General features: G+C 50.2%; 9 protein-coding genes across 9 annotated transcripts; 6 read left to right on the top strand and 3 right to left on the bottom strand.

Annotated features, from left to right (window-relative positions):
* T310_6860 (uncharacterized protein) lies at positions 1 to 814 on the bottom strand (the record flags this gene model as incomplete). Its single annotated transcript, XM_013470343.1, has 3 exons — positions 1 to 101; positions 139 to 321; positions 376 to 814. Coding segments are annotated over 3 exons (723 nt in total), but the record flags the coding sequence as incomplete, so codon positions are not given.
* A 2,454-nt stretch (positions 815 to 3,268) lies between these two features.
* Positions 3,269 to 4,912, top strand: T310_6859 (DNA primase; the record flags this gene model as incomplete). Its single annotated transcript, XM_013470342.1, has 3 exons — positions 3,269 to 3,489; positions 3,539 to 3,736; positions 3,796 to 4,912. The coding sequence occupies 3 exons, from the start codon at positions 3,269 to 3,271 to the stop codon at positions 4,910 to 4,912; spliced, it is 1,536 nt and encodes a 511-aa protein (XP_013325796.1).
* Positions 4,913 to 5,287: 375 nt separating this feature from the next.
* Positions 5,288 to 5,764, top strand: T310_6858 (uncharacterized protein; the record flags this gene model as incomplete). The annotated part of the gene is made up of 2 exons (XM_013470341.1): positions 5,288 to 5,604; positions 5,659 to 5,764. 2 exons carry the CDS (start codon positions 5,288 to 5,290, stop codon positions 5,762 to 5,764), a joined length of 423 nt encoding a protein of 140 aa, XP_013325795.1.
* Positions 5,765 to 10,051: 4,287 nt separating this feature from the next.
* On the top strand, positions 10,052 to 11,929 carry T310_6857 (Amino acid transporter; the record flags this gene model as incomplete). Its single annotated transcript, XM_013470340.1, has 5 exons — positions 10,052 to 10,199; positions 10,252 to 10,322; positions 10,387 to 10,514; positions 10,569 to 10,750; positions 10,800 to 11,929. 5 exons carry the CDS (start codon positions 10,052 to 10,054, stop codon positions 11,927 to 11,929), a joined length of 1,659 nt encoding a protein of 552 aa, XP_013325794.1.
* A 4,318-nt stretch (positions 11,930 to 16,247) lies between these two features.
* T310_6856 (uncharacterized protein) lies at positions 16,248 to 17,207 on the bottom strand (the record flags this gene model as incomplete). Its single annotated transcript, XM_013470339.1, has 4 exons — positions 16,248 to 16,626; positions 16,675 to 17,002; positions 17,053 to 17,121; positions 17,177 to 17,207. The coding sequence occupies 4 exons, from the start codon at positions 17,205 to 17,207 to the stop codon at positions 16,248 to 16,250; spliced, it is 807 nt and encodes a 268-aa protein (XP_013325793.1).
* Positions 17,208 to 18,224: 1,017 nt separating this feature from the next.
* T310_6855 (Exodeoxyribonuclease I) lies at positions 18,225 to 20,579 on the bottom strand (the record flags this gene model as incomplete). The annotated part of the gene is made up of 3 exons (XM_013470338.1): positions 18,225 to 20,322; positions 20,372 to 20,519; positions 20,567 to 20,579. The coding sequence occupies 3 exons, from the start codon at positions 20,577 to 20,579 to the stop codon at positions 18,225 to 18,227; spliced, it is 2,259 nt and encodes a 752-aa protein (XP_013325792.1).
* Positions 20,580 to 21,052: 473 nt separating this feature from the next.
* Positions 21,053 to 21,735, top strand: T310_6854 (uncharacterized protein; the record flags this gene model as incomplete). The annotated part of the gene is made up of 3 exons (XM_013470337.1): positions 21,053 to 21,224; positions 21,302 to 21,392; positions 21,453 to 21,735. 3 exons carry the CDS (start codon positions 21,053 to 21,055, stop codon positions 21,733 to 21,735), a joined length of 546 nt encoding a protein of 181 aa, XP_013325791.1.
* Positions 21,736 to 22,104: 369 nt separating this feature from the next.
* Positions 22,105 to 23,306, top strand: T310_6853 (Regulatory protein SUAPRGA1; the record flags this gene model as incomplete). Its single annotated transcript, XM_013470336.1, has 5 exons — positions 22,105 to 22,306; positions 22,400 to 22,521; positions 22,585 to 22,643; positions 22,703 to 23,229; positions 23,281 to 23,306. The coding sequence occupies 5 exons, from the start codon at positions 22,105 to 22,107 to the stop codon at positions 23,304 to 23,306; spliced, it is 936 nt and encodes a 311-aa protein (XP_013325790.1).
* A 1,071-nt stretch (positions 23,307 to 24,377) lies between these two features.
* Positions 24,378 to 25,501, top strand: T310_6852 (uncharacterized protein; the record flags this gene model as incomplete). Its single annotated transcript, XM_013470335.1, has 3 exons — positions 24,378 to 24,629; positions 24,703 to 25,170; positions 25,226 to 25,501. 3 exons carry the CDS (start codon positions 24,378 to 24,380, stop codon positions 25,499 to 25,501), a joined length of 996 nt encoding a protein of 331 aa, XP_013325789.1.
* Between the last annotated feature and the right edge of the window lie 545 nt (positions 25,502 to 26,046).

The following is a 26,046-nucleotide window of genomic DNA, read 5'->3' as shown; positions in this document are numbered from 1 at the left end:
TCCGGTCTTAGTCAACGTCTCGGTCTCGGTGATCGGGATGACGGTAGTCTTGTTGCCAGAGACGACGGTCGAAGAGGTGACTAAAAACGTCAACAGAAGTTCTGTGAGGTTCAAGTCAGTGGTCATTGTTATCCTTACCTGGGCAAGACGTGGTCACGTAAGTGTAAGTCTTGGTCTCGTTCTTGACAACAGGCGGCGTCGGGACAGGCACGGGCGTAGTAGTGCTCTCCTCGCAGTAGGTCTCTGTGCGAGTAATCGTGCTGGTCTGGGTAACTGGGACAACGATGGTCGTCGAGCCGGAGGTGATCGTAGAAGAGGTGACTGTAATGACATTAGCTATGAGCTCAAGGTGATTCGTGTACATTCATATCTCACTTGGGCAAGTGGTAGTCACGTAAGTCTTGGTCTTGGTGATGGGCGGCGGCACGGTGGTCTGTCCGGTAGGCTTTGGAGGCTTAGACTCATAACTGGTTGGCTTGGGAGGAGGCGTGTAAGTGTGCTTAGGGGAGCTGGTGGTCGGCTTGGGCGGAGGAGTGTAACTGGTGGTTGGCTTGGGCGGCGGCGGCGGAGGAGGAGTGTAGGTGTGCTCAGGGGAGCTGGTGGTTGGCTTGGGCGGAGGAGGAGGAGGAGGGGGTGGAGTGTAGGTGTGCTCCGGAGTAGACACAGGAGGCGGAGGCGGAACGTAGGTGGTGGGAGGAGGAGGAGGAGGCGGCGGCTGGTATTCCCCAGGTTGGCCTCCCTCACCACGAGCCTGGACGACTCCAGCGAAGGCCGGGCTGGCCAGTGCCAGCAGAGCGATGGCAGGCTTAACCATGATGGCGGTGGTTGAGCAAAGTGCTACTGATCACAAGCTGCGAGCTGACTCCGGAGATATGGCAAAGAAACGAATGAATCCAAGCAGTATAGCGATAGACTGCCCCCTGCAAGTGATCGTGGTGATGATGGAACAAACGGTTCCTAAGCGACCAACGCTGGGTTTATATAACTTTTGATGCGGACTTTGACAACAACTGCTTCTCGCTGTGGATAAGGTAGTGAAAAGTAGTAAGAGGAGCAGTTCCAGCTTGTATCCACCGAGGAAAGTAGTCAAAGGAAGGTCTTCTGCAGCAACTCTGTCGCTGAATGCGGAATCTTCACTATTGAACCATGGACGATGAGAAGGGGCCGATGTAATATTCTAATGAGGATGTCACTGTATCAAAAAGCTCATAGGCTGGATGGGGCACAACCTGTGGTGCAAGACTGCAAGGCAACGGAGGATCCTTACGGAAGATGTGGATGTCGTCATCCAAATTGCCTGCCTGCTGGCAATATGGTTCAGGAAACCTGCGATAGCCAGCAATGGATTAGGCTGTCTTAGGCAGTTCTGAAACAGTTCCGGAAGTGGAAAAGTACATACGTCAACTTCGGGGATGAAGAACGAAACTGAGCCTTGGGCCTGGATCGGAAGGCAGGACAAAAGATTGACTCCCATCATTATGACCCGTGGTTCGCGAAATCCTACTTTCCTCAACTAGGACAGAAGATGGCTCGGGTAGCAGCTACAAGTCGGACTTGGGAGCCTATAGATATTAGCATATAACATTACAACATAACACATGATCTAGGTCCTCATCTCAACATATCGATGGAATTCAGAATATAATCGTGAAAAAAGCAAGATCCCGTTCCATAGCAAGCAGGCAAGCGGCTGTGGATGCAGCTGAAAGCTGTCCGAAAATGGACAAGAAGAACAGCTTGAGTGACGAGAGGTCTAGGGTAGATGACGACTGCCAGGAATTAAAGTTGAAAAGACTTGTTGAAATGCAACGTTGTAGCCACGTCCATTGGAGAGTGACAAGAGCGAGGAGGTATATTCCTCCATGTTAGAGCTTGGTGAGAATCATTTGGCTGAAGACGGTATACACCTGTCGCTGGCCTCGCGGAGAAAGGTCGAGACCTCCGGGAGGTTACAATGGAGGAAGAGGCGGAAGGCAGAACACAATAGGCTTGGTTCCTCAATGCTCCGCGCTGGAGCCTGGACCCAGGTACCTATTTTTTTTTCTTTTTGCTTTGTGGAGATGCCGAAGGCGCTCCGCAACAGGCAATGGCAGCCCCGAATGACGTAAACATGGACAGGTTCGCAAATGACCTGCCATATCTTCGATTATTCATGATTTTCTTAATTCAGGTCAGTGGAAGAGAATCAAAGTTCTAGTGTCGGTTCCTAGTTGGAAAAAAAAGGAAAAAAAGACAGTTTCCAAATTCAGGGACATTCAAGCATAGCCTCTCCCTTGACTTTCTACTCCGTAGTATATTTACCGAAGTATGACTTCTCAACGGATGAATAACAGCAAAGTGCATAACCGGTTTTTCTCACTGTGCTTTCTGTCTCATCGGATAGTCGCTCAACAATCTCGTTGGAAGTCATGATATCACCATCAAGTGGTGCGTTTTCTGAAAGGAAAAAAAGAACGTCTTCAGCAGGAAGTCGGAAAATCCGCTTTGCGTGGTACCAATGGCGTGTCTCAGAATTGCTTCTCTGGAATGTGGGCCAGAGTAGTATGCAGTAGCAGGACGATCTTGCCTTCTCCTGGAATGCTGACATAATAAGCAATAATGTCTCACATTATCTACTCAAATCGAGTGGGACAGAATTCGAACAGAGCTCGTTTTCATTTAATCCGGGCGCATTCGTTTTGGGCCGGTAGAGCTCATAAAGTCGATGACGAGATCATCTTGAGTGTCACGGCATTGAAAGTATGAGAGGTCATCCCAGAACGTCTTTCAAGGGAAGGCAGATTAGGGGGAAATACGAGAAAATCAGATTCCTTGCTGTTTCCACATCTCAGCTTGAGTAAGCAGAACGGTGATTCCTTAACAACCAGCAATTCATCGGCGCAATCCGGAGAAAGATGCACAATTTCTCACAGCCTCGAGTCAAGTTTGTGTGTGAAGGTAGAGGAGCGATGACATCAGGATACGCTGTACAATAGTCGTAGCTTGTCCTGGAGCAGCGCTGTAGAGGATGTTTCTTGCCCGTCTGCCGTGGCAGCCATTGTAATGTTCCAAGTTGCGCAGGAATTCCCATTTGGGCTTCCATTAATGTCACGTGATAGAATTCTCCATCCGGACGTTAGGGCTTAGGGCAAGCCAAGGCGGTGTCGCGGACGCGTCCGTCCGCGCGTCACCCACGCGTTAATGGATCAATCGAGTATTATGCGTCGTTCTATCAATCGTGAGGAGTAGCCTCAACAATCAGGTTGGCTGATCTTATATTCCATTCAGTATGCCCCATTCTGTGTCTTCCAATGACTCCCCCAAGCGGGACAGTGAGGATGAAATTCTTCCGGATGCTCCTCCAGAGTCAGGGGGAGCCAATGGAACAGAAACCGACAAGGCCGTCGTGAAACTCGAGGACCTGTTTAACGATGACGACGACGATGATGAGTTTCCAGCTTCAAGCGCCGCGGATTCTAAGACCGCAAGCTCTCCACCTGCGGCTGCGCTGTAAGAGCTCTCTGATGCGGAGTTGGCAACAGCAACTGACCCTGTCCAGCCCATCAGCGCCCCCGACTTCAGGCGTCGATACGGATACGATGCTAGCCTTTTACCAACGGCTGTTTCCCTTCCGATATATCTTTCAATGGCTCAATCACGGCATTGTGCCTTCTCCCGACTTTGGCAATCGCGAGTTCGCTCTCACTCTGCAGAATGACGCTTACCTCCGATATCAGTCATACCCAACGGCAGACCTGTAGGGTTTCCACTGCTTTCCGGATTGGCCCGAGTCATGCTAATTGGTGAATGGACAAGGTTTCGGAAAGATATTTTGAAGATGAACCCTTCCCGATTCGAAATTGGTCCGGTCTACAGTACTAATCCGCGAGATCGCAAGACGCTGCGGGGTGGCCAAATGAAACCTGTATCGAAGGAGCTTGTCTTTGATATAGACCTGACGGACTACGATGACATCCGTACCTGTTGTGAGAAAGCAAACATCTGCGCCAAATGTTGGGCGTTTGTCACGGTGGCGATCAAGGTGGTCGATACTGCGCTGCGAGAGGACTTTGGTTTCGAGCACATCATGTGGGTCTATTCTGGTCGGCGTGGTGCGCACGCCTGGGTTTGTGACCAGCGAGCGCGTCAACTCCCCGATGACCGACGAAGAGCAATCGCAAGTTATCTCGACATAGTCCGCGGTGGAGACAAGAGCGGTAAGCGGGTGAACCTGAAACGCCCACTGCACCCGCATGTTTCCCGCAGCATTGAGATCCTGAAACCATATTTTGCGCAAACGACGTTGGTAGACCAAGACACGTTTGCGTCTTCGGAGCAAGCAGAGCGCCTTCTCTCTTTGCTACCGGACAAGACGCTTGTCGAGGCGTTACGGAAGAAGTGGGAATCGGCGCCGGAGCGCTCCAGTACAAGTAAATGGACCGACATCGACGCCCTCGCAAAGACGGTGAAAGGCTTGAATCCTACGGCGCTGAGGGATGCGAAGCTCGACATTGTCCTCGAATATACGTATCCTCGGCTTGACGCCGAAGTGAGCAAGAAGATGATACATCTTCTCAAGTGCCCGTTCGTGGTGCACCCGGGCACGGGTCGCGTATGTGTTCCGATTGATGGGCGGAATCCCGAAAAATTCGACCCGCTCTCGGTACCGACGGTGACGGAACTGCTGTCTGAAATTGATGAATGGGATGCCAAACATCCCGGCGGAATTCCGGCCTCGGATGACGTCGAGGCCAGTGCAGGTACCGACACCGATGCCAAGGGAGGGCGGAAGCTGCAGGACTACGAGAAGACGCGGCTGAAGCCTCACATCGACTACTTCCGCTCCTTCATTGCTGGACTCATCAAAGACGAACGGTCCAGCAAGAGGGAGCGGGGTGAAGAGGGGACTACGACTGATGCAATGGAATTTTGAGCGAATGCAGAATCATTCTGTTTGCTGCACTGGTTGCATGATGGGTTAAGGATTGTTCATGACGATGGACTAGGCGTTTGGGAGTTCTATTCATGAGTTCTATTCTACTGTATGCTCTTGATGTAAAGCGTTATTGGGAATACGACTGGTTCTATCACTGCATGTCTAAGGGGTGTAAATCAGTCACTGTGATATTTAAAAAATCCCCTTTTCCACAAGCCAGAGATAAAACTCTGCACAACCAGCCGCCGTCTCGACAGCGTTCTTGAACACCTCCCGATCAAGCAGCTGCGGGATAGTGATGATGTTGACAAGAATAGCCTCCCAGTCAGCGACAGGCAGGGTACAAATCCCGCTATCAATATAACAAGCAGGATGTGTCCCGAACGCATAATCCATCAGCGCGTCGCAGGTGGTGATATTCCCCTGCGCAGACCCAACGATGTCATACGGCACGAGTCTCCGCTGCAAACACAGCATGGTTTGCACAATCCACGCCTGCCCGGCGGGACTCAGCTGGTTGCGATCTTCCTTAGATTTGGTGCAGTATTTGAGGCCGTAGCCGAGCGGGTAGCCTGGGGGACCGCAGTGGAAGCGCGATTCGAGACAGAGAGGGTAGAAGCTGCAGTCGTTGGGTTGGGGGTTGGTGCATTCTTCGAGTGTGCTGGTGTTGGTGTTGCGGCTGCACGGGGGTATCAACTGATCAGCTGGTTTTGTTGCTGTATGTATGTACTGTATACCTAAAGAGGTCTTGATACATACCCTGCTAAAGCTGCATTCGCATGGTCGTGGATAATAGCAGCATTGCTCAGGCCAATGATGAGCGCGAACAACGCTCCTATGAGCAGATGATGGATTGTTGTTCGTCTCATGTTTGTCTTGGATTAATTGCCTTCTGGAATTGCCTTCTCAAATGGGATCAAGGAACCGCTCAATAAAATAAATATCTATCAGTAAATATAAATTTTTTGAAGCAGAGGCAATCAATTATTTGTAGTCACACACACAAAAAAAATCCTTAAATAAAATAAATAAAGTAGAAAAAAAATTCACGATAATCTGCCGATGTAATAATAACTTGTTGATGTAACCTCAGCACGTACTAGTTCCTACATATTTCCACATAGAGAATTAGGTACCGTCGAAGAAAAAAAAAATGGCTATACCTAGGGAAGTTATCTATGGTGAGATCCTTCAAGATTAGCTCGTGACGACTGCTGCTATTGGCTCAACCAACTCATCCTGCCCTGAGCACAATCCTCACTGTGGCCCACCACAATATGCCTCATTAGGTAGGTACCTAGGGTTTCATAGGCGATCTCCCAATTGACAGCCAGACGCAATAGTTGTACATAATCTTACTCCATGGAGGTATGTATGTCTATGTATATAGTCAAGCAAAAGTGGTTCATGGCTATTCAGGAACTGGTATCTTCACTGGGTCATGCAATAATTCACCCATTAAAATAAAAATAAAATACAGTGTTAGGAAGGAGTAAGTAGATCAGGCAAGTCCTAGATCCAGCATGCTCGTTAGTAACATTGTTAGAAGGCAAAGCAAGAAAAAGAAAAGTAGTATTCTATTAATCCACTCATCAAGTCCTCAGAAAATCTGGGGAACCGTACGAGAAAAATCTTTTTTTAAAAAAAAAAGTAAGAAAAAGAAAAAAAGAATATTGATGTTGTAGCGAGAATATCGATGTATAATAACATCTTTTTTTTTCTTTTGAATCGCGGATTCTCAATCAGTAAACGACAATAATGGTATCTCGAAGCTCGAAAAAGATGGTAATTAGCCTCGTACCGGCTAGCTCGCACGCCTGCTTCGTGATGAGAATTGATCACAGTGTCGATGAGTAGCATTGTTTGTTCACTACGTACAGCGAGATGATTCACAAGACAGATAATACTTGCGCCAAAAATGCGCATATTGATGAGAAATGTATATTGGCTTCTTTTCTCTCTCCTCTTTCTTTCTTTCTTTTTTGCGAGGGCTAAACATTCTTGTTAGCTTCTTCTCTATGCCACCATCTAATAGTTCGCTAATAAATAATTCGAGTGATGTGGTGGCATAGTTGTCTCATCAACAAATATTTTCAAGGCCGATAACAGTTGATGCGATTCCATAAACTAAATAAAAGCATGGCGTTGCAACACTTCTCTGATAAAAAAAAAGGTCTGCTTGTAATATGTCCCTGATATGTGGTACTTAACGAGCTTGGTTATATATATTGAACCATAATTGACATTATCATGAAGGGAAATCTTACGACCTGCAGATCTCCCAAATGTTTAATTATCTAGGATAGGTAAGGTATCTAAGGTACCTATCTAGGTATCTACCTAGGTAGGCAACCTACATGTACTACTACTAGTCTACTACTACATACCCAGGTAGGTAAATCCTCCGACTTACCTAGGTTAAGCACCTGTAGGTAGGTAGGTAAGGTACCTACCTGCTGAGTCCTTCCTAATTGGCTAGACCATTACAAATATAGAGAATAGGTTACATAGTTATTTATTCTACGTACATTGTACAGACATACTACTACGTATAATTAACCTGCAGATCATTCGATTTTCAATTTCGGCACGTTGCATGCACTTGCACTTGCACTTACACTTTTGACTTAACACGGCAGGCAATAAATAAATATATCTATGTACTGCACTGTACATACCTAGGTAGAAAGGGAGTAATAAATAGAACAAAAATAGAATCCTGATGATCACCGCTTTTTCTCTTTTATTTTTTTCTTTTTTTAGCGAAAAAAGTACCCCGTAGGTAATAATAGGAGTAATATAGCTCGCTGGCCCCCGGGATGGAGGATTTCCTAAAAAATCCCCTTAATACCTACAAAGTACACTAGTTCTATCTAGGTACCTGATGATCCTGATCTGCAGATGGAAGTGGAAGTAAGTGAGATTTCTGCTGCTAAGATTTATGTGGATTCCTGTTATTGGGTTTTGTTATTGAGGTACGAAGTATGTACTACTCTGTACTCTGTACTGTAAACAAGGATAGTTGTAGTTGGTTGAGTTGTTTGCATTTCTCTCTCTCTGTTTTTTTTTTTCCGTTCTTAATTTTTTTTTGCAAAAATATCAGGAGTTACTATTATCTGGACTGGCTAGTCCTTCGGTCTCCGTACACAGATAGTATTCGCACTTTGGGCAGGTACTGTACCTGTACCTGTACCTGTACCTGTACAACGATGGAATACCGTGTACGACTGACTGTACGACTAGTGAAGGAATCGACCGTGTAACGTGCTCTTGTCCCTCTACCTCTACTAATGCGAGGACAACTAACTGCTGCTGGATCAGGATTTATTGTTCCATGATGCAAAGCAGAAGTACAGTGTACACTACGTTGCTTGCTGTTGACTGTCAGAATAATGCTGATCTTGTGATCAGAATAGGGATAGCTGACTAAGCTGTGCACGCATTATCCGCAAAGTGCCCGGTTTCCTCTTTGGGTTATCTGCAGTACGAGTATTTCGAGTGACACAGGCTGTGACTCCTGTCAGCCGACTCAGCTCTTGCTGAAGGTTCACCCGACTAGGGTCGACGGTTTTCCTGTGCAATTGTCTCTTTTGAGGCTCTTTTGGCGCGTGAAGGAGGCGACCCATGTCGATCGGCTTCTGGAAGCGTAGGAAGATTGCTAGATGCAGTGATAAATGGCTCGACCTGCCTGTCAGCTAATTATTTCACGCTCGTGAAATTATCGATCGTCGACTTCGTGCTCGCCCCTATCTTTGACATGGGCAAAGCGGAGGCTGACATCCCGTCCCCCGGCTGAGACGGCGCGACCACACCTGCAGCCACGTCTCGATATGCGACCCGACCCCACGACAAATCAAATAGACAGAATGATGTCTTGTTGGTCAATTAAACCTCCGTGGATTCACAAGGCGTTTTTGGTTTCCCGAACGGTCGGCCCTTGGGACTCACCCTCGCTGGAAAATACCGCTCAGCCCTGGAACTCATGACCTCGGCCTGCATGCAGCCAATTGACGACGATTCAGTCGTGACTTGGGCATGACAGAGTTAGTCGTAACTTGCTGGCCATTCACGCCAAAGAAATTAATTAACGCATGGACGCGTCTGGCTGATTAACCACGGTAACCGTCTCTGATAGCCTGACGCTGGTTGCGCCCGGTCAATCAACGAGACCATGGGCTGCTATTCGTTGAGACGCCATCGCGATCCGAGTCATCAGACGGCGTGCAGCGTGCAGCAGCTGAAAAGAGTCGAGATCTTCCAGAAGGCAGCATCGAAGGGGCTTTGGAATGAGGGAAACTAGATAAAGTTACTCCGGACCCGCACGCATTTCACGGTCACCAGTGACAGCACTGTGAATGGCTGGGCCCGTTTCCAGATCGCACAGATGGTCGCATGACGCGGTTGAGAGGATATTAAATTGAGATGAGGCGGGTTGGCGACTGGCTCGAAGGGATTATTAGATAACGTCGAGTGCATGACGGAAACGACGCCAATGCCAGCGGGTGGGCCGGCGCCCGGTTAGCCCGCGCCAAGCATGTCGACGACAGCGACAGCAGCAACTCTGCGTGCAGTGACGATTACTCGATACGGCAACCAGGCTGCGCAGGGCAGAACAAATGCAGAAGGCGCACTGCGTCACTCTGGCCGCGTCTGGCCGTCACCCAGGGCAGTCGCGACCGGCCTGCGGCTCAGCGAAGCAGACGTAAGCGGCAGGCGCGAGGGACAGCAGCGGCATCCTGGATTCGGGGCTATCGCGCATCGGCGATAGCGCCTTCCCTGCAGCCATTCCCTGCGCGTTCTCTTATCAGCAAGCACATGCACGCCCCCAGAGTAGCACTGGCCCCCCGTCCAGCCGATAGCAGCCTGCCCAACAGGGTAGGTGATCGTTCGCCGTGTCAGCCAGCCTTATCTCGGGCCCTCCGTCTCGCCACCCATGGCTGCATCCTGGCGCCTCTCCTGCCCGTGCGTTTTGGGGGACGTTTGTGTCTGCGTGATTTCAGCCCGCTGTCCCAGCACTTAGTCCTTCCATATAACTGGGGTCCGGTCCAGGGTGCATCGTCCTGCTGTCCCTCCTTGCTTTCCCCTCTCAGTCGCTTTCTTCGTTCTCTTGATTCTTTCTCGTGCGCGCTCTCCGTCATGGCTGCGAAGGACTACGACGCGGAGAAGAAGGCTGCCGACGCGGAGCCCCAGAGCGTCTCTGCCTCTGATGGCGAGACGGCCGAGGGCACCGTCAGCCCCTTGAAGCGCAATCTTCATGGGCGCCACATGCAGATGATTGCGATCGGTAGGTTGCGACGTCGTCCGGCCCGTACACGTTGGTCGCTGACTCTCTTAAGGTGGTGCCATTGGTGCTGGTCTGTTTGTCGGTACGGGTGGTGCTCTGTACTCTGGTGGACCTGGCTCGCTGGTATGTTGTCCTCTGTTCAAGCCCTCTTCCTAAGAAACGTTACGGTCGCGCTCACCGTCTCCAGCTCATCGCTTATCTCATCGTCGGTGTCATGCTTCTCCTGACCATTCAGGCTTTGGGAGAGTTGGCTGTCCTCTATCCAGTCAACGGGGCATTCTTTACATACTGCCTGAGATTCATCGATCCTTCTTGGTAAATCTTCTTGCGCACAACTGGAGGCTTTGATACACTGACATCTTGCCCCAGGGGTTTCGCCGTCGGCTGGGACTACGCTCTCAACTGGCTCACTATCCTGCCCTTCGAAATCACTGCCGCCGGTATCACCATTCAGTACTGGAGGGATGATATCAACATCGGGGTTTGGATCACTGTTTTTCTCGTCGTGCTCAGTGCGATCCAGATCTTTGGAGTAAGAGGATACGGTGAAGGTGAGAAGGAGATCCTCCACGACCTTGGAGCGCGCTGACTTGAGTCCAGTGGAGTTCGTCCTCAGTCTCATCAAGATTGTTGCGCTCACCGGTTTCATCATTCTGGGCATCGTCATCGACTGTGGTGGTGCGCCCAAGGGCGGATATATTGGCGCGCACTACTGGCATGATCCCGGTGCCTTCAAGGACTTCCGCGGCTTCTGTTCCGTCTTCACGACGGCTGCATTTGCTTTCGCAGGCACCGAACTTTCCGGTCTGGCTGCCGCCGAATCAGCGAACCCGGCCAAGGCTCTCCCGAAAGCCTGCAAACAAGTGTTCTGGCGGATCCTGATCTTTTACGTCCTGGGAACTTTCATTGTCGGTCTGATCGTTCCGTCCAACGCCGATTATCTGATGGGCTCCTCGGGATCAAACACCAAGGCTTCTCCGTTCGTCATGTCGATCCAAAACGCCGGCATCAGCGGTCTCCCGTCCGTGATGAATGCGGTCATTACCATTTCGGTCATCAGCGTCGCCAACTCAGCCACCTTTGGCTCCACGCGGACGATCCAGGCCCTGGCCAGTAACGGCATGGCCCCCAAGATCATGTCGTACATTGACAAGAAGGGCCGTCCCGTCTTTTGCGTGTTGCTCCAGATCGCCTTTGGTTTCCTGGCGTTCATCAACGAAGCGAGCTCCACTGGCGATGTGATCTTCAACTGGCTTCTTGCTTTGTCCGCCATCTCCAATTTCTTCGTCTGGGGCAGCATCTGTCTCGCCCACGTCCGGTTCCGCGCCGCCTGGAAGGCCAACGGCCGCAGCGTGGACGAATTGGCGTACGCGGCCCCGTTCGGGGTCATCGGCAGCTGGATTGGCTTTGGATTGAACCTCCTCTGCCTGATTGCCGAATTCTATGTTTCCATTGCGCCCCTGGATGCCTCCACCTTCTTCCAGAACTACCTCGCCGCCCCCCTCGTCATTGCTCTCTACCTCTTCTGGAGGATCTACTCTGCCTACACCAAGGACCCGAGAGTGGAGAAACGCGGCTGGAAGCTGTTGCGGTCGATCGATGAGATCGATGTTCTCAGCGACATGCGGGATACGGCCCTGGACGCCGATCTGGAGCCACGAAAGAAATACGACACCTGGGGCGAGTGGTTGAAGGCTGCGCCGATGAGAGTCGTTCGTTCCATATTTTAAGACGTGCTGCGAGGCGTCCTGCCATAACTGATTCTTCTCGTTGATAGTAGATTCAAAATTGTATAATGTAGATAAATTATCACATATCCTAATCCATTATTTAGGTTGTGGGTCAAGTTTATTACAGAGGCCAAGACTAAGTCAAGGCCTTCTCCGTACATAGAAATTCCCCAATGCGCTAACTAAACCCTAGTATCCCGGACAAGCTTTCTATGCGACATTGAAGGGAAGCCTGAGTTTTCGACAAATAAAAAAAAATATCACCCATTCACAGATCCTAATCCCCACCAACAGGAATCTGCTATACTTGGTATTCACACATCTATCGTTTCCAGCCAAGCTCAATTGCGTAAAAAAGAAAAGTAAAGCATACTACCTAGTAAGAACATTACATAGGTATGTTAGAAAAGCCATAGTGACTTATCACTAATATTTTGAGGCAGCCAGTAACTGATTAAAATACTTGAAAAGGAATTTTAACCATCTATAAATATACTGCGTAGAGTGAATAAGAACAAACATTCGCCCTGGAGTGCATATTAAGCTTAGGTAGGTAGGTAGTGAATGATTTTTTTTTTACCAGTGCGCGCGGATTCACCTCACCTCGTATCGTCAGATTAGGTACAGTACATTACTGGAGTACTACTACTTTTGGAGACAGTTCTCTGTCTCTCTTCCCCTCCTTCCCCTCTTAATTCTTTTCTCTTCTCTAGCTCAAACATCTACCCCAAAAATCTATCTTTCCTCTGATCAGATACTTTATTCAGGTAGACAGAATCCTGAGATCTATCCATATATATACCCAATCTCGTTGGATATCCTTTCTTTCTATGCTGTACTATCATCAGCAACGATGAGCTGAGCTGAATGTCAGCTTCCGTGAAGCCGTCAGTGAAAGAGAAAAAAAATTACTTATATTGTCCTTGCGATGACGACTCGCATTCGGACCGAACAGGACATAGAAAGAACTCTCCTGCCTTCCTTCCAGCAGAATAGTACATTATCAAACTATATTCCTGGTTGGGCCTGGCGACTGACTCGCTTTCGACAGATCCTAGAAAGGGTGCGTTTCGTTTCCTGCCTTGTTGAAGACTCGTTATGGTTCCATTATTTTGCTGGTTGTGGAGAGGTTGGTCTATGCGATATCAGATAACAACATTGTGGTGAGACGGCTATCCTGAGGCCAGGATCATACTTGTCTTCTTCTTCTGCATTTTCTGCTCAAGCATCCAGCGTTTCTTCCTCGTCTCTTACGCATGCTTATTCTGTGCTTTTGTTGTTATCCCCTTGTAATAAATACTCCACGTGCATCTTTCCAAATTCTTTGTCTGAGCTCGAAGATTCCTCAATATCGACTTGGAACCAGTTGCCGGATATAACAATGATTTCACAGGTCGTCGCCAACGAGAATGACGAATATCACCAACACCTCCAGTGGTGGGGATGCGACCAACGGCTGTACAAATGGACCAAATTTCGTATCGCTTTGCAACACCACACTCAGGTTGCCTGGCCCCGCGGCTTTTTCCCTAACATCTGCGCAGACAGCCACTTACTCTGATATTATTTCCCCTCACATACTTCCTTTATACACTGATGTCAAACACGATCCTAAATTTACTTATGCTGAGTGCACCTTTAATGACCTTTTCAATGAGGGCTCCTGAATTTGCATCGATTTTCCATGATACCTTTTACAGACGAGGACGTCTTTTTTATTTTAACAAAAAGGGGGGGGGGGGGGGTAATGTTATACTGCTCCGGCATTCCGCTGTCCTTTACCACCTGCGGCTCCCTACATCTATCTCAGATAGCTCCGTAGTTAGATTACCCTACAATTAATTGCTGTCATCATCAAATCATCGAGTAATCCACGGGGTATCAGTGTTGCCCTTGCTACAACCAAATTGGCATATGAATACTATGATCATGGCTATCTCCATGATGGAGAGGCTCTACAACACACTTCTTACCCAAGCATTGAGACCAATACTCGTCTTTGTACAGTACAGCTTCGACGGCCGCTGTCAAGATCCTTGTCCGACTTCTTTGCTGAGGTCGTTGAAACGCTGGGTTTTAAGGTGTCTTGTTCATGGAAACTATCTAGTAATCCACGGTCCCAAAACGAATGTTTACGTCTAAGCTTGCAGACTATGTGGCTGGCTGCAGGTAATACTCCTCGACTTATCGCTACCAGAAGATAGATGCCTTGGAAATACAAGCCGTTCATAAGACCATGATCGGTCCAGCTCTGTTCGAATTGCTTTCCTGAAGCTACGCTATCCAAATCTCTGCAAAGAGCCTTCATGCTGTCGTCAGCATCCTTATATCAGACCAGCTGACCAAACTACATGCAAAGGAAATATCAGATTAGTTGTTGAGGCTGGACCCAGCACCCACTGTTACAGTGGATGCCGTCTATCTCCATTTAGTCGCTACATTGGTAGCATGTCTTCAGGCACGGATTGAGCTACTTCTCTCTGCCTCGATCTAGGTCTTCGGGTTCTCCAGGACTGTTTCTTCCCCACTGAAGATTGGGTTCTCCATCTTCGTCTTCTTTGTTCCTCTTTCTCATTGACGGTTAGGTACTCCATTGTCAATTTCTTATCCTTCCTTCACGCTTTTAGTAAAAGATTGGGCTCTCTATCAATTACTAAGACATCTAATCGTATCTCCTTTCCTTTTTTTGCATTTCTTACAGGTCTTTTTTAGGGCCGACCCTTCACGTCCTTTTGGGATCACCTTTCTCCTCAAACGTCCTAAGGAGGGGTACTTGCCAATTTAGGAAACGGGAAGCCCAAAGGAGTTCCTTCCTAATTAGGTACCCTCATGACTACCCCTATTCCTTTGTCTTCTTCAATCTTCCATCTGGACACTTCAAGTCTTGGGTGTCGATTGTCTAGAAGTCAATCCTTTTCAAAGGACCGGATGTCAGGAGTCAAGGTTCTCCTTCTTCACCACCATACCCTGCTGATTAGGTTGTGGACCGGGCAGCAGTACGGAAGGCGTTCCTTACTGTCGCGGTATAATCGTGTACCTTGACGGACCCGAAGCAAGGACGGTCCATCCCGTCACATGGTCGATCCATCATATCACGTGTAAAGGTTCGACCATATCTTGTATGTAGTAGGAGCTTCCAATAATAGATCCTCTATCAAGCTTAGCACCTAATTCCATGGATCCTCCATTTAGCTGCCACATTGGTAGCATGTCTCTCTGACTAGGATTGAGGTATTCTCCTAGTCACGATTCAGGCCTTCGGGCTATCTAAGGCCTTCCTCCCCTTCTGAAGAGTGGGTGTTCCATCTTCGTTCTCTCCTTTCGTTTCCTCACCGGCGACCGGGTTCTCCGTCATCATTCTCTCTGGTATCTCCATCAAATTTTCGGACTTCAATCGGGTTTTCCATTGAATTTCTGTGGAACACTCATTCCTTCTATCTGCTCCGTTCCTTATTCTCGACAGCTTCTCCGAGGGCCATGTAGCCATGAATCTTATATCTTCCGCGGCTTTTCCAGATACATGTACGTATAGCCGTCCGGCGATCCAGACAGGAGCTACATAATGAAACTCTGGTAGGAGATAGTCACGATGACAGGTACTAAATAAAAAATTGTCTCAGATGGAATGTCGTACAATCGTCAATAGGACGAGTACCTGTAAGTTCTCCTCAATCCGAGGCAGCGTGAGGCTGCTGGTACTTAGCCCTAATCCAATGTTGATTGCTGCCTCAGGCAAATTACCTCGACATTTCTACACATTTCCTACATAATCCTGCGAAATGGGAATTATATTGCATCAGACAAGAGTGTATTCTATGTACTACATACATATGTATAGATACCAATAGGTGTGGGTAGATAACTATGAACAGGGGTTGAACAGTGGTTGAACGGTGGTGACAGTGACAGTAACAGTGACAGTTACAAACAAAAGATGGAGACCAAAAAAAAAACCTCTCATTCCTTCTCTCCAACCAAAGTGACGCCAGATTAGATTAATACACGGAAGAAACACAGACAGACAGAACAGAACACAGAAGAAGAAACAATCCATCCTCGACTTGTTCCCTCAGAAAAAAAAAATTTGTGCAAAAGACAGACTTCGTTTATGTCCAATCCATATCGTAACATCCTGCACTGCATGACATAAAACTGGAATCAATATAAAAACAATCAATCGAGAATTCCCCCAATCGGATCCCATGACGTAAAACCCAACATTATACATCATCATCCATGCATGTCGTACCCGTTGAAATCATTCATTCAATCAACCATCATACCGGCGTATATCATCGTCCGTCACTTCGCCTCGTCATCATTCCTCGTCCGTCAACTGGTTCAGTAGGCTGATGCTCAGGATCATCACGAGCAGTCCGATCGTCACGACCACCAACAACCCAAAGCCAAACCACCCCAGGATCATCGCCGACGTGCCCACGCCACTCTTGACGCTTCCGTTCCCCATGTCCTGCGCTATCGTACTCGCCGCAACGGACGCGGTGTGCTGCCACAATACCGACACGAGAACAAAGACCGCCGCCACAAATATCAGCGCTAAAGCGACCTGCGACACCGGCCGCGATGGGAATGGTTTCACTTCCCGTTCGGATCCACTGGCATCGATCTCCTCGTGCCAGCCGGGGAAGGTGGCGAGCAAGACAAAGCAAAAGAACGCGAGGACAATGGCGACGATTCTGCAACAGTCAGCGTATTGTCAGATTGACACTAACTGATATACTCACATCAAGTACGGAAAAACAACCGCATCCTTAAACGTCGACGCCACCCAGATCAGATTCAGCGGATCCTGGTCCACATTGACAACCTCCGCCAGCGCCGTGGCGTTGGCATTGCAGATGAACGAGCCTCCATCGGGAGAGACGCAGATGCCAAAGTACCCCACTCGAACTTCAAGCTCCGCTCCTCCCACAATGTTGGCGATGGCGTTCACCACGCCCGGGTCCACCTGGGCCGGATTGAAGTTGGGCGCATACTTGGTATAGTAAAGAGAGATGAGGAAGATACTGGGAATTTGCGGAGAAGAAGACGAGCAGCCGGCGAGTAGGAGAGCTGAGAGCCAGTCAGTTATATCCCAGGTTGGTTAGGCTGAAGCCACTTACAAAGCAGGATGATAGCAAGGGCGATGAATATCATCAATACATGGTGGTATCCGACCAAGGTTATGAACCCTAACCGGAATGTCAGCTCGTCCTTCAGAGACAATCTCAGACGACTACCACTTACTCGACCATCCTGTGGAGAATTGTAACGCCATCCCCGGCAACCTTCAGCACCACCCAGCGGATGGCGATCCTCCAATTCTCCTTCCGTCACACTCTGACCTCGCTTCTCGGGCCTCCGAGAAGGAGTCTCTCGATCCGTGCTTCTCGCTCAGCACGAGCCGTGCGCCACCACTCGAATCAACCCGAAGCGACAATGGGAATGCGAAGGAACCGTGGTCGCGGCGAGAACAGGGTTGACAGCGGCGTGTGGAATGTGGGTTCCGTGGTATGCAGAGACAGGAATGTACCCGGTACTTCCTTCGAGGGTATATAAGGCGTGGACCCTCGAACTTTTTCTCGGTTGAAAGGTGGATCGTCCGTATGTACAGAGCACTCCAGACCTGTGCAACGTAGAAAAAGAGTCAATATCGTTCCCAGAAGGGCTCAGGGAAGGAGCAAATGCAGTGAATGAAGGAGGGTAGGAAAAAACAGAGGCAGGCAGGACGAGGAGGGAGAAAGGAGCGTAGCTTCAACAAATCCTTCAGGACCACGTCACACCCACTAAGCGACGTGCAGTCCGTCCCTGAGGGCGACTCGCAAGTATCACCGCCGTCTGTGATTGAGGAGGACGGGCATGAGGTTCGTCGACAATGGCGATCGAGGTGGCTGGAGTCGCAGCTGGGGAGGCTGGGCCAACGATCTTTGTTTACTGCCGCCGTTGGCCGGGAACCCGCCCCTCACCGCCCGGCAGAACCCCGATCGCCCTAGCCAATCAGGGCTAGACGCCGGGATATGGCGGGGCGGCGGGACGGCGGACTTGGCGCGCCAACATGTGACGTCGGCCCAGTCTGCCGCCAATAATAGGAAGCGTCTCCACGTGAATACGATCAATGGGGAACAGAATACTCCGTAATTGCTCATCACTATCTATATACGCCTGAATAAACCAAGTAATTCCTGACCTGTCTCGTCCCAATGATGACGCTCCAAACAATACAAGAAAACCCAAGACAATACAAAACCTAAACGCCTATGCAATGCTTTCCCAGAAAGCGTCTCGAAAAAATATGCTACTTCGGTGTGAACGCGAACCGCTTAAGATCCAAAGCTGGGCGACGGCTATCACTGACCGACTCCCCCTCTTCTTCATCGCTGCAAGGGACAAGCAGGTCTTCACTTCCTTGAGGCTGATTCTTTGCAGCCGGCGTGGCTTCTCGAGAGCTGCCTCCCGCGAAATCGGATTCATATCCAGAATCTCGCGTAGCAGCAGTCAACATTGTGCGCGCGCCAAGATTGTCCATCGATCTCGACTTGGTCAGCGCGCTCTGGCCGAGTCTTTGCAACGGCGTGAGCCGGCGACGGTTTCCTGGTTTGCCCTTGGATACGAATCCCGCAGGACTCGCCGACGGGGTCGTCGAGGTTGCAACGGCGTCTTGGGAAGCGCCTCCGGAGGGTGAAAAGGCGTATTTGGAGAGCAGAGATGCATTCTGCTTTTTTACGTGTGCCTCCAGGACCTGGTTAAATAGTTCCGGGTCTGTGTCCGGACTGACAGACATGGCTGACGTTGCTGGGGATGTGTCTTCCGCGGGAGAGACAGTCGAACCGCTGTCGACATCAGTACTAGCAGCATCCTGAGATTCTGATATCTTTGACACAGGCGTCTCTATGGCAGAGGGACCCTCAGGCTTCTGCACTGCTGTTCCCTCGTCTGCCTTGGGCGGCTCTGCACCACTCCCGCCGGCCTCGCCAGACTCGGCAGGTGCCTGGAATTCAGAAAATTGACACATGATTTCTTCTGCAACTTCATCAGAATATACTCCGAAATCAGACCTCCGTGATTTCTTGATTCTCGCCAACTTCTGCCCGCTCGGACTGGGCTCCGCACTGTCCGCAAAGAAGCGGCTCCGAGATTCCTTGGATGAGGCTGGGAGACTCTCGTCGTCCGCATCGGAACATAGTCTCTGCCGTTTTGCTGCTGGAACCGTTGACACCCTACCTGCACTGGCTAGGAAGGATTCCCTTTCCACTGTCCGGACCATTGGGCTTGCAGCAGGGCGTGTCTGGGGAATGGAAGATACTGATCGGGGAAGACTGGGTCCCGTCGGTGCCGGACTGGCTTCCCACGAGTTATTTGCATGGCGCTCAAGAAGGCGTTGTTGGCTTGGCGATGGTGTAAGGCTGTTTGGATCGAGCTCAGCAAGGGGCACTCGTTTGGGCGTGAAGAACGCGCTGATGGGCTTGTTCGACTTAAGCTCCGCAGACGAAGCCAGCGTCTGTCTCCTTGTTATGCCAGGAGCCTTTGTCGTCAATGACGGCTTCAAATTGATAGGCTCCTTTGTCATTGGATCAAGATCTCCACAGGCGACGCCAATTGCGATCTCCGGATCAACGTCTGCTCCAATGAAGGGCATCTCTTCCACGTTGACACTGCCGTCCAAAGGGGTGAGGGTCACAAGCCTCTGAGCCTTGGGACAGAACACTCGCTGGTAGAGAAATGTAAGCTCTGCCTGCTTGAACTTTTCCAAGTAGTCTGCGGGAATTTGGTATTGTCCTTCAAATTGGAGGACCCGGAGGACCTTCTCCACATTCTTGTATTTCCGAATACTGCGGTAGGCGGTCTTCAGTCCCATCTTGGGGATGCTGGGCAGGTAATCACATCCGCTAAGAATGCACATGCGCCGGAAGTCCGCATCAGTCCATCCAATCAGGCTGATATCACGACAGGAAGTGAAGTCTGCACGGTTGATCTCAATGCATTCACCATGCTGGTCCAATTTGGAAAGGAGACGTTTTGCGCCGAAGACCAACAGGTCCGAATCCTCCGAGATGATGCCGTTAATTATGCCCTGACGCTCTAAATACGCGAGTTGAGCGTCGGCCTCGTATGGCGCCACCACGTACTGGACCTTCATCTTTTTCAATTCCTCGATCAGCTGCCGTGCCATGTACGGCGTGACATCGACCGCCTTCTGAAACTCCTGGTAGGCCTCGGACATGCGGCCCTTATTGTATAGCTCCAGGGCCAGCTTCTTGCTCTCTTCCCGTTTCTTCAGCCGTTCTGACTCCGTCCCAGCCTTGCTGGGAAGATGGTCACCATCAAACACCAGATATGGAGTGACTCCAAAAAAGAGGAGCATGCGGACACGGTTCAAGACGAATTCAATATGCCTATACCAGCTCAGTGACTGCGTGATCTGGAGCAGCGGGGTGAACACACTTTACCGTGGGCCTGTCCAGGGCCAGGTCCATGGCACAGGCGACGGTACCTCGGTGAAGCCATCCGTAAGCGTCGACACCAAGGGTCTGGCCGCTGAACTTTTTCAAATGGCATGGTTTCTGGATCGACTTGAGGAGAACATGAAGCCCTGCAGTCTGTTAACGCTGCACTGACCCGTAGTTCAGGACAGCCTACCTTTGATACCCATCTCAGGCCCCTTCGCGAATCACGTCGCCCTTTCTCTCTTGTTTACATGGACAACGCGAACATTTATTTAGTATACTCAACAGCGTCAAGCTGGGAAGAGCGATAATGAATACTGAATTGCAACACCAGAAGAAAGGGAGAAGAGTATATCAAAAAAGAACAAAAAGAAAAGCCCTCCCAGCCAGGATCACAGCGGCCTCACTGCCTTGGGGATCTGGGGCATGCCAGAGGCGTCTCTCCACGACGCGCCGACGCGACGCTCGGCGGAGCTCCCGGGCGATCATCTGATTGGCTCCCCACCGCCTCCACTGCTTCCTTCCTCACCGCCTTCATTCTGCTGGTCGGAAAAAAAAGTAATCGAGGTATCGTTGAAGATTAAAAGGTTTTATTTAAGCACCTTATTCCTATAAATCTGGCGATTACAAACTAAGAGACCAATATACAAACTAAGAGACCAATATCAACCGTCTCAAAATGACGAAGAGCTTGTACAAGGTGCAGAAGCAAATCTCCAAAAAACGCGGTGGCAAGCTTAACGCCCTGCACGAGGACAGCCGCGATGCGAAGCGGCTGCGACGAGCAAGTGCACGCGAGGACCGGCTGGCCCGTGTCGCCGCAGAGATGTCGAAGGCGCGACAAGGCTACTGTACGTATCCCAGGCAAGATTCGAGTTGGATGTGTCTGACATGATGCGGAGTGACCGGCTGACCTCTCTTCTCGTAGTGGACCGGATCGCCTTCTTCCAGGAATGCTTGAAGGAAGCCACCGAGCCCGTCTCCATCTCCGACGCTGACATGGCGGCGTTTGTGAACAGGTGTGTGCAGCGATTTACCTCCCCATGACGCAATTGGCATTTACGCTAATTCCTGAACAGGTACATCCATCGCAGTGATTCAGAGATCGAACAGCTGCAACAAGAACGACGAAAAGGCCGGCCGCCCAGCAAACGAGAGGACGCGCTTGTCCAGCGGAGGGGGATGGACGAGAAGGAGTTCAAGGCAGGGTTCTGGATGCCCGATCTCACCCAGGAGGATGTGCGAACATTTCTCATGGCGTGGAATGGCGACTGGTCTAGTTTGAGCTCAATGAAGTTCATCCGACTTTCGCAGGACGGGATTAAGCACGCTTCGAGTTTTCCGCCTAAGGGCTTGTCATGACGATTTCACAGCATGGCAGTTACTTTCATCGTTTTTCTTCAGTTATGATTTTTTTTTTCTGGTTATGAGGTTACGCTGTATATGACGCTACTGTAGATAGATAGCATTTCATGGGTTTTCCTGGCATGAAAAATCGACGATTCAAGCTGGAACAAAGAGCTTCCATCAGACAAGCTGATGCCGCGTGCTGATTGGCGGATGCGCGAGTGCCGCTAAGGCTGCTTTCTTGGCGTCTCCCAAAGTTTTCTGGAACGGCTAACATCATCACTCGCCTCTGCCATTCCAAGCTTCACCTCCTCTCACCTCCTTTGTCTCCCATTCCATCCCAGCCTCGTGTTTTCCACGACTCCTCCACCATCTCCATTCAAGATGCTGTCTCTCCGAGCCTTTACGCGCGCTGCGCCTCGCACCTTCTCCCGCTCTTTGTCCACCGCGGCCCGGCCTGCTGCTCGTCCCCTGTCGGCCGCCATCCAGCGACCCAGTCTGCTGGCTTCGACCCAGAAATCCATTGCTAAGCAGGCTTATCCGGCTTTCTCGACGGCACGGATCCTGCGGGAACCGGCTGGCGAAGGTATGCCTTTCTTTCACACTGCATGGAGCTCAATTCCACGAAAATGAAAATCTTCCGGACGAATTGCATTGACTGACAGGTTGTCCGCAATAGGTGATGTCGAACTCATTGCCAAGTTTGAAGAGGAACTGAGACACGAGAAAGCCTCTGGACTTGACGGATTGGAAGCGTCCGTCGAGAACGTCAAGCTCCTGCTCGAGAATGGCCCTTGGGAGGTATGGCGATGCTGATGGTGTACATATAAGGCTTTAAATTTACGATACTGATCGTTACTTCAGGTGAAGGATGTTCCGGGAGAGCAGGAAGTTGTGTTCAGCCGGAAATTTGGCAATGAAGAGTAGGTTTCTTCACAGTACGAGTCGAAGTATGGTGTTGTATTGACTCTATCGACTCTAGCATCCGTGTCACTTTCACCGTCGCCGATCTCCAGAACGTCACCGAGCAGCCCGAGTTCGATGACGCCCTGTCCGATGAGGCTGATTATGCCGACCACTCCCACTCCGTGAACCAGAGCCGATCGGGCCAGGGCAATGTTGGTGTCCACCCTGAGGACCGCGTCTCGCCCGCCGACCGCGAGTATGACGAGTTGGGGGAGCCCAGCTTCCCTGCGCGCGTCAATGTGACCATTGAGAAGCCCGGCGCCGGCGCTCTGCTGATCCAGACCGTTGCCCAGGATGGCGTCTTTGAGGTCGAGGAGGTCTCGTACTTTGCCAAGCCTGATCTGGCCCACGCTCAGACGGCCGAGAAGGACTGGACTCGCCAGAGCCTGTATGCCGGCCCTCCGTTCGAGAACCTGGACGAGGACCTGCAGAACTACTTCGAGCGCTACCTAGAAGAACGGGGCATCAACTCGGAGCTCGCCAACGTGATCCCCGACTACATCCAGGTCAAGGAACAGAAGGAATACGTCCGCTGGCTCGAGAGTAAGTAGACAAGCAATTCTCTAAATTGGCAGCTCACTAACCTCTTGATAGATGTCAAGAACTTCGTTGCCGCATAAACTTTTTCTCTATACCCTTGACCTCTCTCATCTCTCCTCTTCGACTTTGTTTAATTTATTTCCTATCGTCACGACCCCTGACATGTCCGTATCTGGCTCATTTGCGTTCAGATGTGAACTGGATTTAAATGAGCAGATAGACTGTCAGGTCTGAAGACATGTATGTATTATAGACGGCTTGATTATGGATATCTGCATAATGGATATGAACTATAACTGCTAGTACTACACTAGTATTCCGTACATATTTCGTATCCCGCAAGTTAAGGTGGCCTCAACATACCTGGTATGACGGCTGTCATACGAAACCACGTCAATTCTCGGCTACTGATTTAAACATTCACTCGAATTGTATCCTTGTTGCAGACTCGGGGAAAGGATGCCATGACATGTGCTTAACGAGTCTGCAACATGTTGCGTTCGAGATTCTCACTGAAACCGTGCTACTCCTGGCTCATTCAATGGATGACGTGTCCAGGAGCATGCAAACACTCAAGCTCTACTTTACGACACGGTCACTGGCTCTTTCGTGTAAGAACAGCAATGAACGGCTCAAAGCAGGAACAAAACCACACTGCATCGTCTGGATGGAATTGTAGTAAGTGTGTACGGAGTATTGTTTATGGAGTAGTGGGGCTGCTGGACAAACCCCAGAACCCCACGTTCGGCATCGGAGAACAGCTGCTGCCTGTGGAGGTTGCTGATTGTGTTGGCTCTCACTGGCTGCATGGCCAGGACCAGCTGGAGCTCTTAAATATTCATCCATTGACGATGTGGCTATTATTCAGGCGACCTCAGGGGGGATTCTCCGATGAGGAGGGAAACTCCCATTTAACCTATCGCCCACTCTCATACCGCTTGTTCAGAAGCTGGACAGACAGGAATCTCACCTCTGCAGCTCGATAACGCAGAAGAGTTCGGTTTGGGGTCATTGACAGCTTCTGTGTATTTTCTGCATTGCAGCTGGTTAACTTGTGATCCTTTGATTCGACAACCAACCGCTCTTCCACCACATTTACCTACCTAACTTATCATTGTCGACCCCTCCAGAGGGGTATAATACGCATCCCCATGGCTCCCTCCCAGACAAACGGCGAGCTTCAGAAGAAACAGAATGGCCCGATTGCAGCCTCGTCATCGCCCAAGCTGGAGGATCTCACGGCGGAGAACCTGACCGCGCATGTGATCAACATCAGCTCCAACATCTCCAACGAACGCGTCAAGTTCATCTTCTCGAAGCTGATCCAGCATGCACACGACTTTGTGCGCGAGGTCGACTTGCAGCGGGACGAGTGGGAGGCTGCGTGGCAGTTCTTGACTGATGTGAGGAACCTCATCGAGACGGGTTTGTAGAACTAGATCAACTGACATGACATGACTTGATTTGTTTCTGCAGGTCGGCAAAGCCTGCACGCCAGACCGCCAGGAGATGATCCTCCTGTCTGATATCCTGGGCATCTCTGCGCTCGTCGACACGATCAACTCACGCCAGGCACCCGGCACCACCGAGTCGTCGGTGCTGGGACCATTCCACAACGAAGCCCACTTCTTCGAGCACGGCGAAAGCATCTCGTCGACGGGCTCGGGCGAGACCATGCTCATTCGGGGTACCGTGAAGGACGTCCGCGGCAACCCGATCCCGAAAGCCTTGCTCGACATATGGGAGACGAACGGGAACGGGAAATACGACATGCAGGATGAGGATATCCACGGGCCGGACTGTCGGGGCAAGTTCTACACCGATGAGAAGGGCCGCTTCTACATCAACGGCGTGAAGCCGGTCGACTACCCGGTGCCGTTCGACGGGCCGGTGGGCGTTGTGTTGGACCTGTTGAACCGGCAGGCATACAGGCCTGCGCATGTGGTGAGCACTGTCTAACACTACATATTTTATATGATCCAGCACTAATGCGAGACAGCACTTCCTCATCACCCACCCCGACTACGAAAAGCTCAACACCGCCCTGTACAACAAAGAGAGTCCGCGCCTGACGCTCGACCCGGTCTTTGGCGCCAAGACCAGCCTGTCCAAGGACATCGTCTGGTGCGAAGACCTCGAAGTCGCCAAAGCGCACGGCACCAAGCCGTTTGTCCGGAAAGTTGACGGCCAAGACCGGGAAGGGTTCTGGATTCTGGAACACGACTTTATTCTGGCTGATAAGCAAGGGGAGAAGATAAGGAAGACGCATGACTAGACAAGAATATGGTCAGGAACATAATAATCTGCCAACACAGTATGTACTTTTCTGTACAAAGACATGCATTCGTCATCCGTTAACTATTCGCAAATATATATCATGATACCACATACCACATGCAACATACAACATTATGTACCCAGTCATCTACACCTACTACCTACCTACTCACTCTATCTCTATCTTGATGACAATTATAACGTAATCCACCACCGAGCTGGTCACACCACCGAGCTGGTCAGTCCTTGGCCAAGAGTTGCAGCCCAACGTGACCGAAAATCTTGAAGATTATTGCAACAAAATTTATTATATTTTCCTATATAAAACAAAAGGCACTATTTATTAGGACATTTAAGCCGATTATGGCCTTCTTGATTGCAATTACTGCACCTTGGTGGTCTCCGTGGTCGTCGAGATGATTCCTGCAGTTGCTCATGCTCTTGAGCTTTTTGCTGCCCTTCAGCACCTGTCAAGCTTCCCCCTGCTTGAATAAAATATCTAGATGCTTGTCGCTTTCTTTTTTGGCGTTGGTTTTCTGCGCG

Source organism: Rasamsonia emersonii, assembly GCF_000968595.1.
Source record: "Rasamsonia emersonii CBS 393.64 chromosome Unknown ctg1118621760465, whole genome shotgun sequence".
Taxonomy (NCBI): domain Eukaryota; kingdom Fungi; phylum Ascomycota; class Eurotiomycetes; order Eurotiales; family Trichocomaceae; genus Rasamsonia; species Rasamsonia emersonii.
The sequence above is the reverse complement of the archived record's forward strand: the minus strand, read 5'-3'. Positions and strand labels throughout refer to the sequence as shown.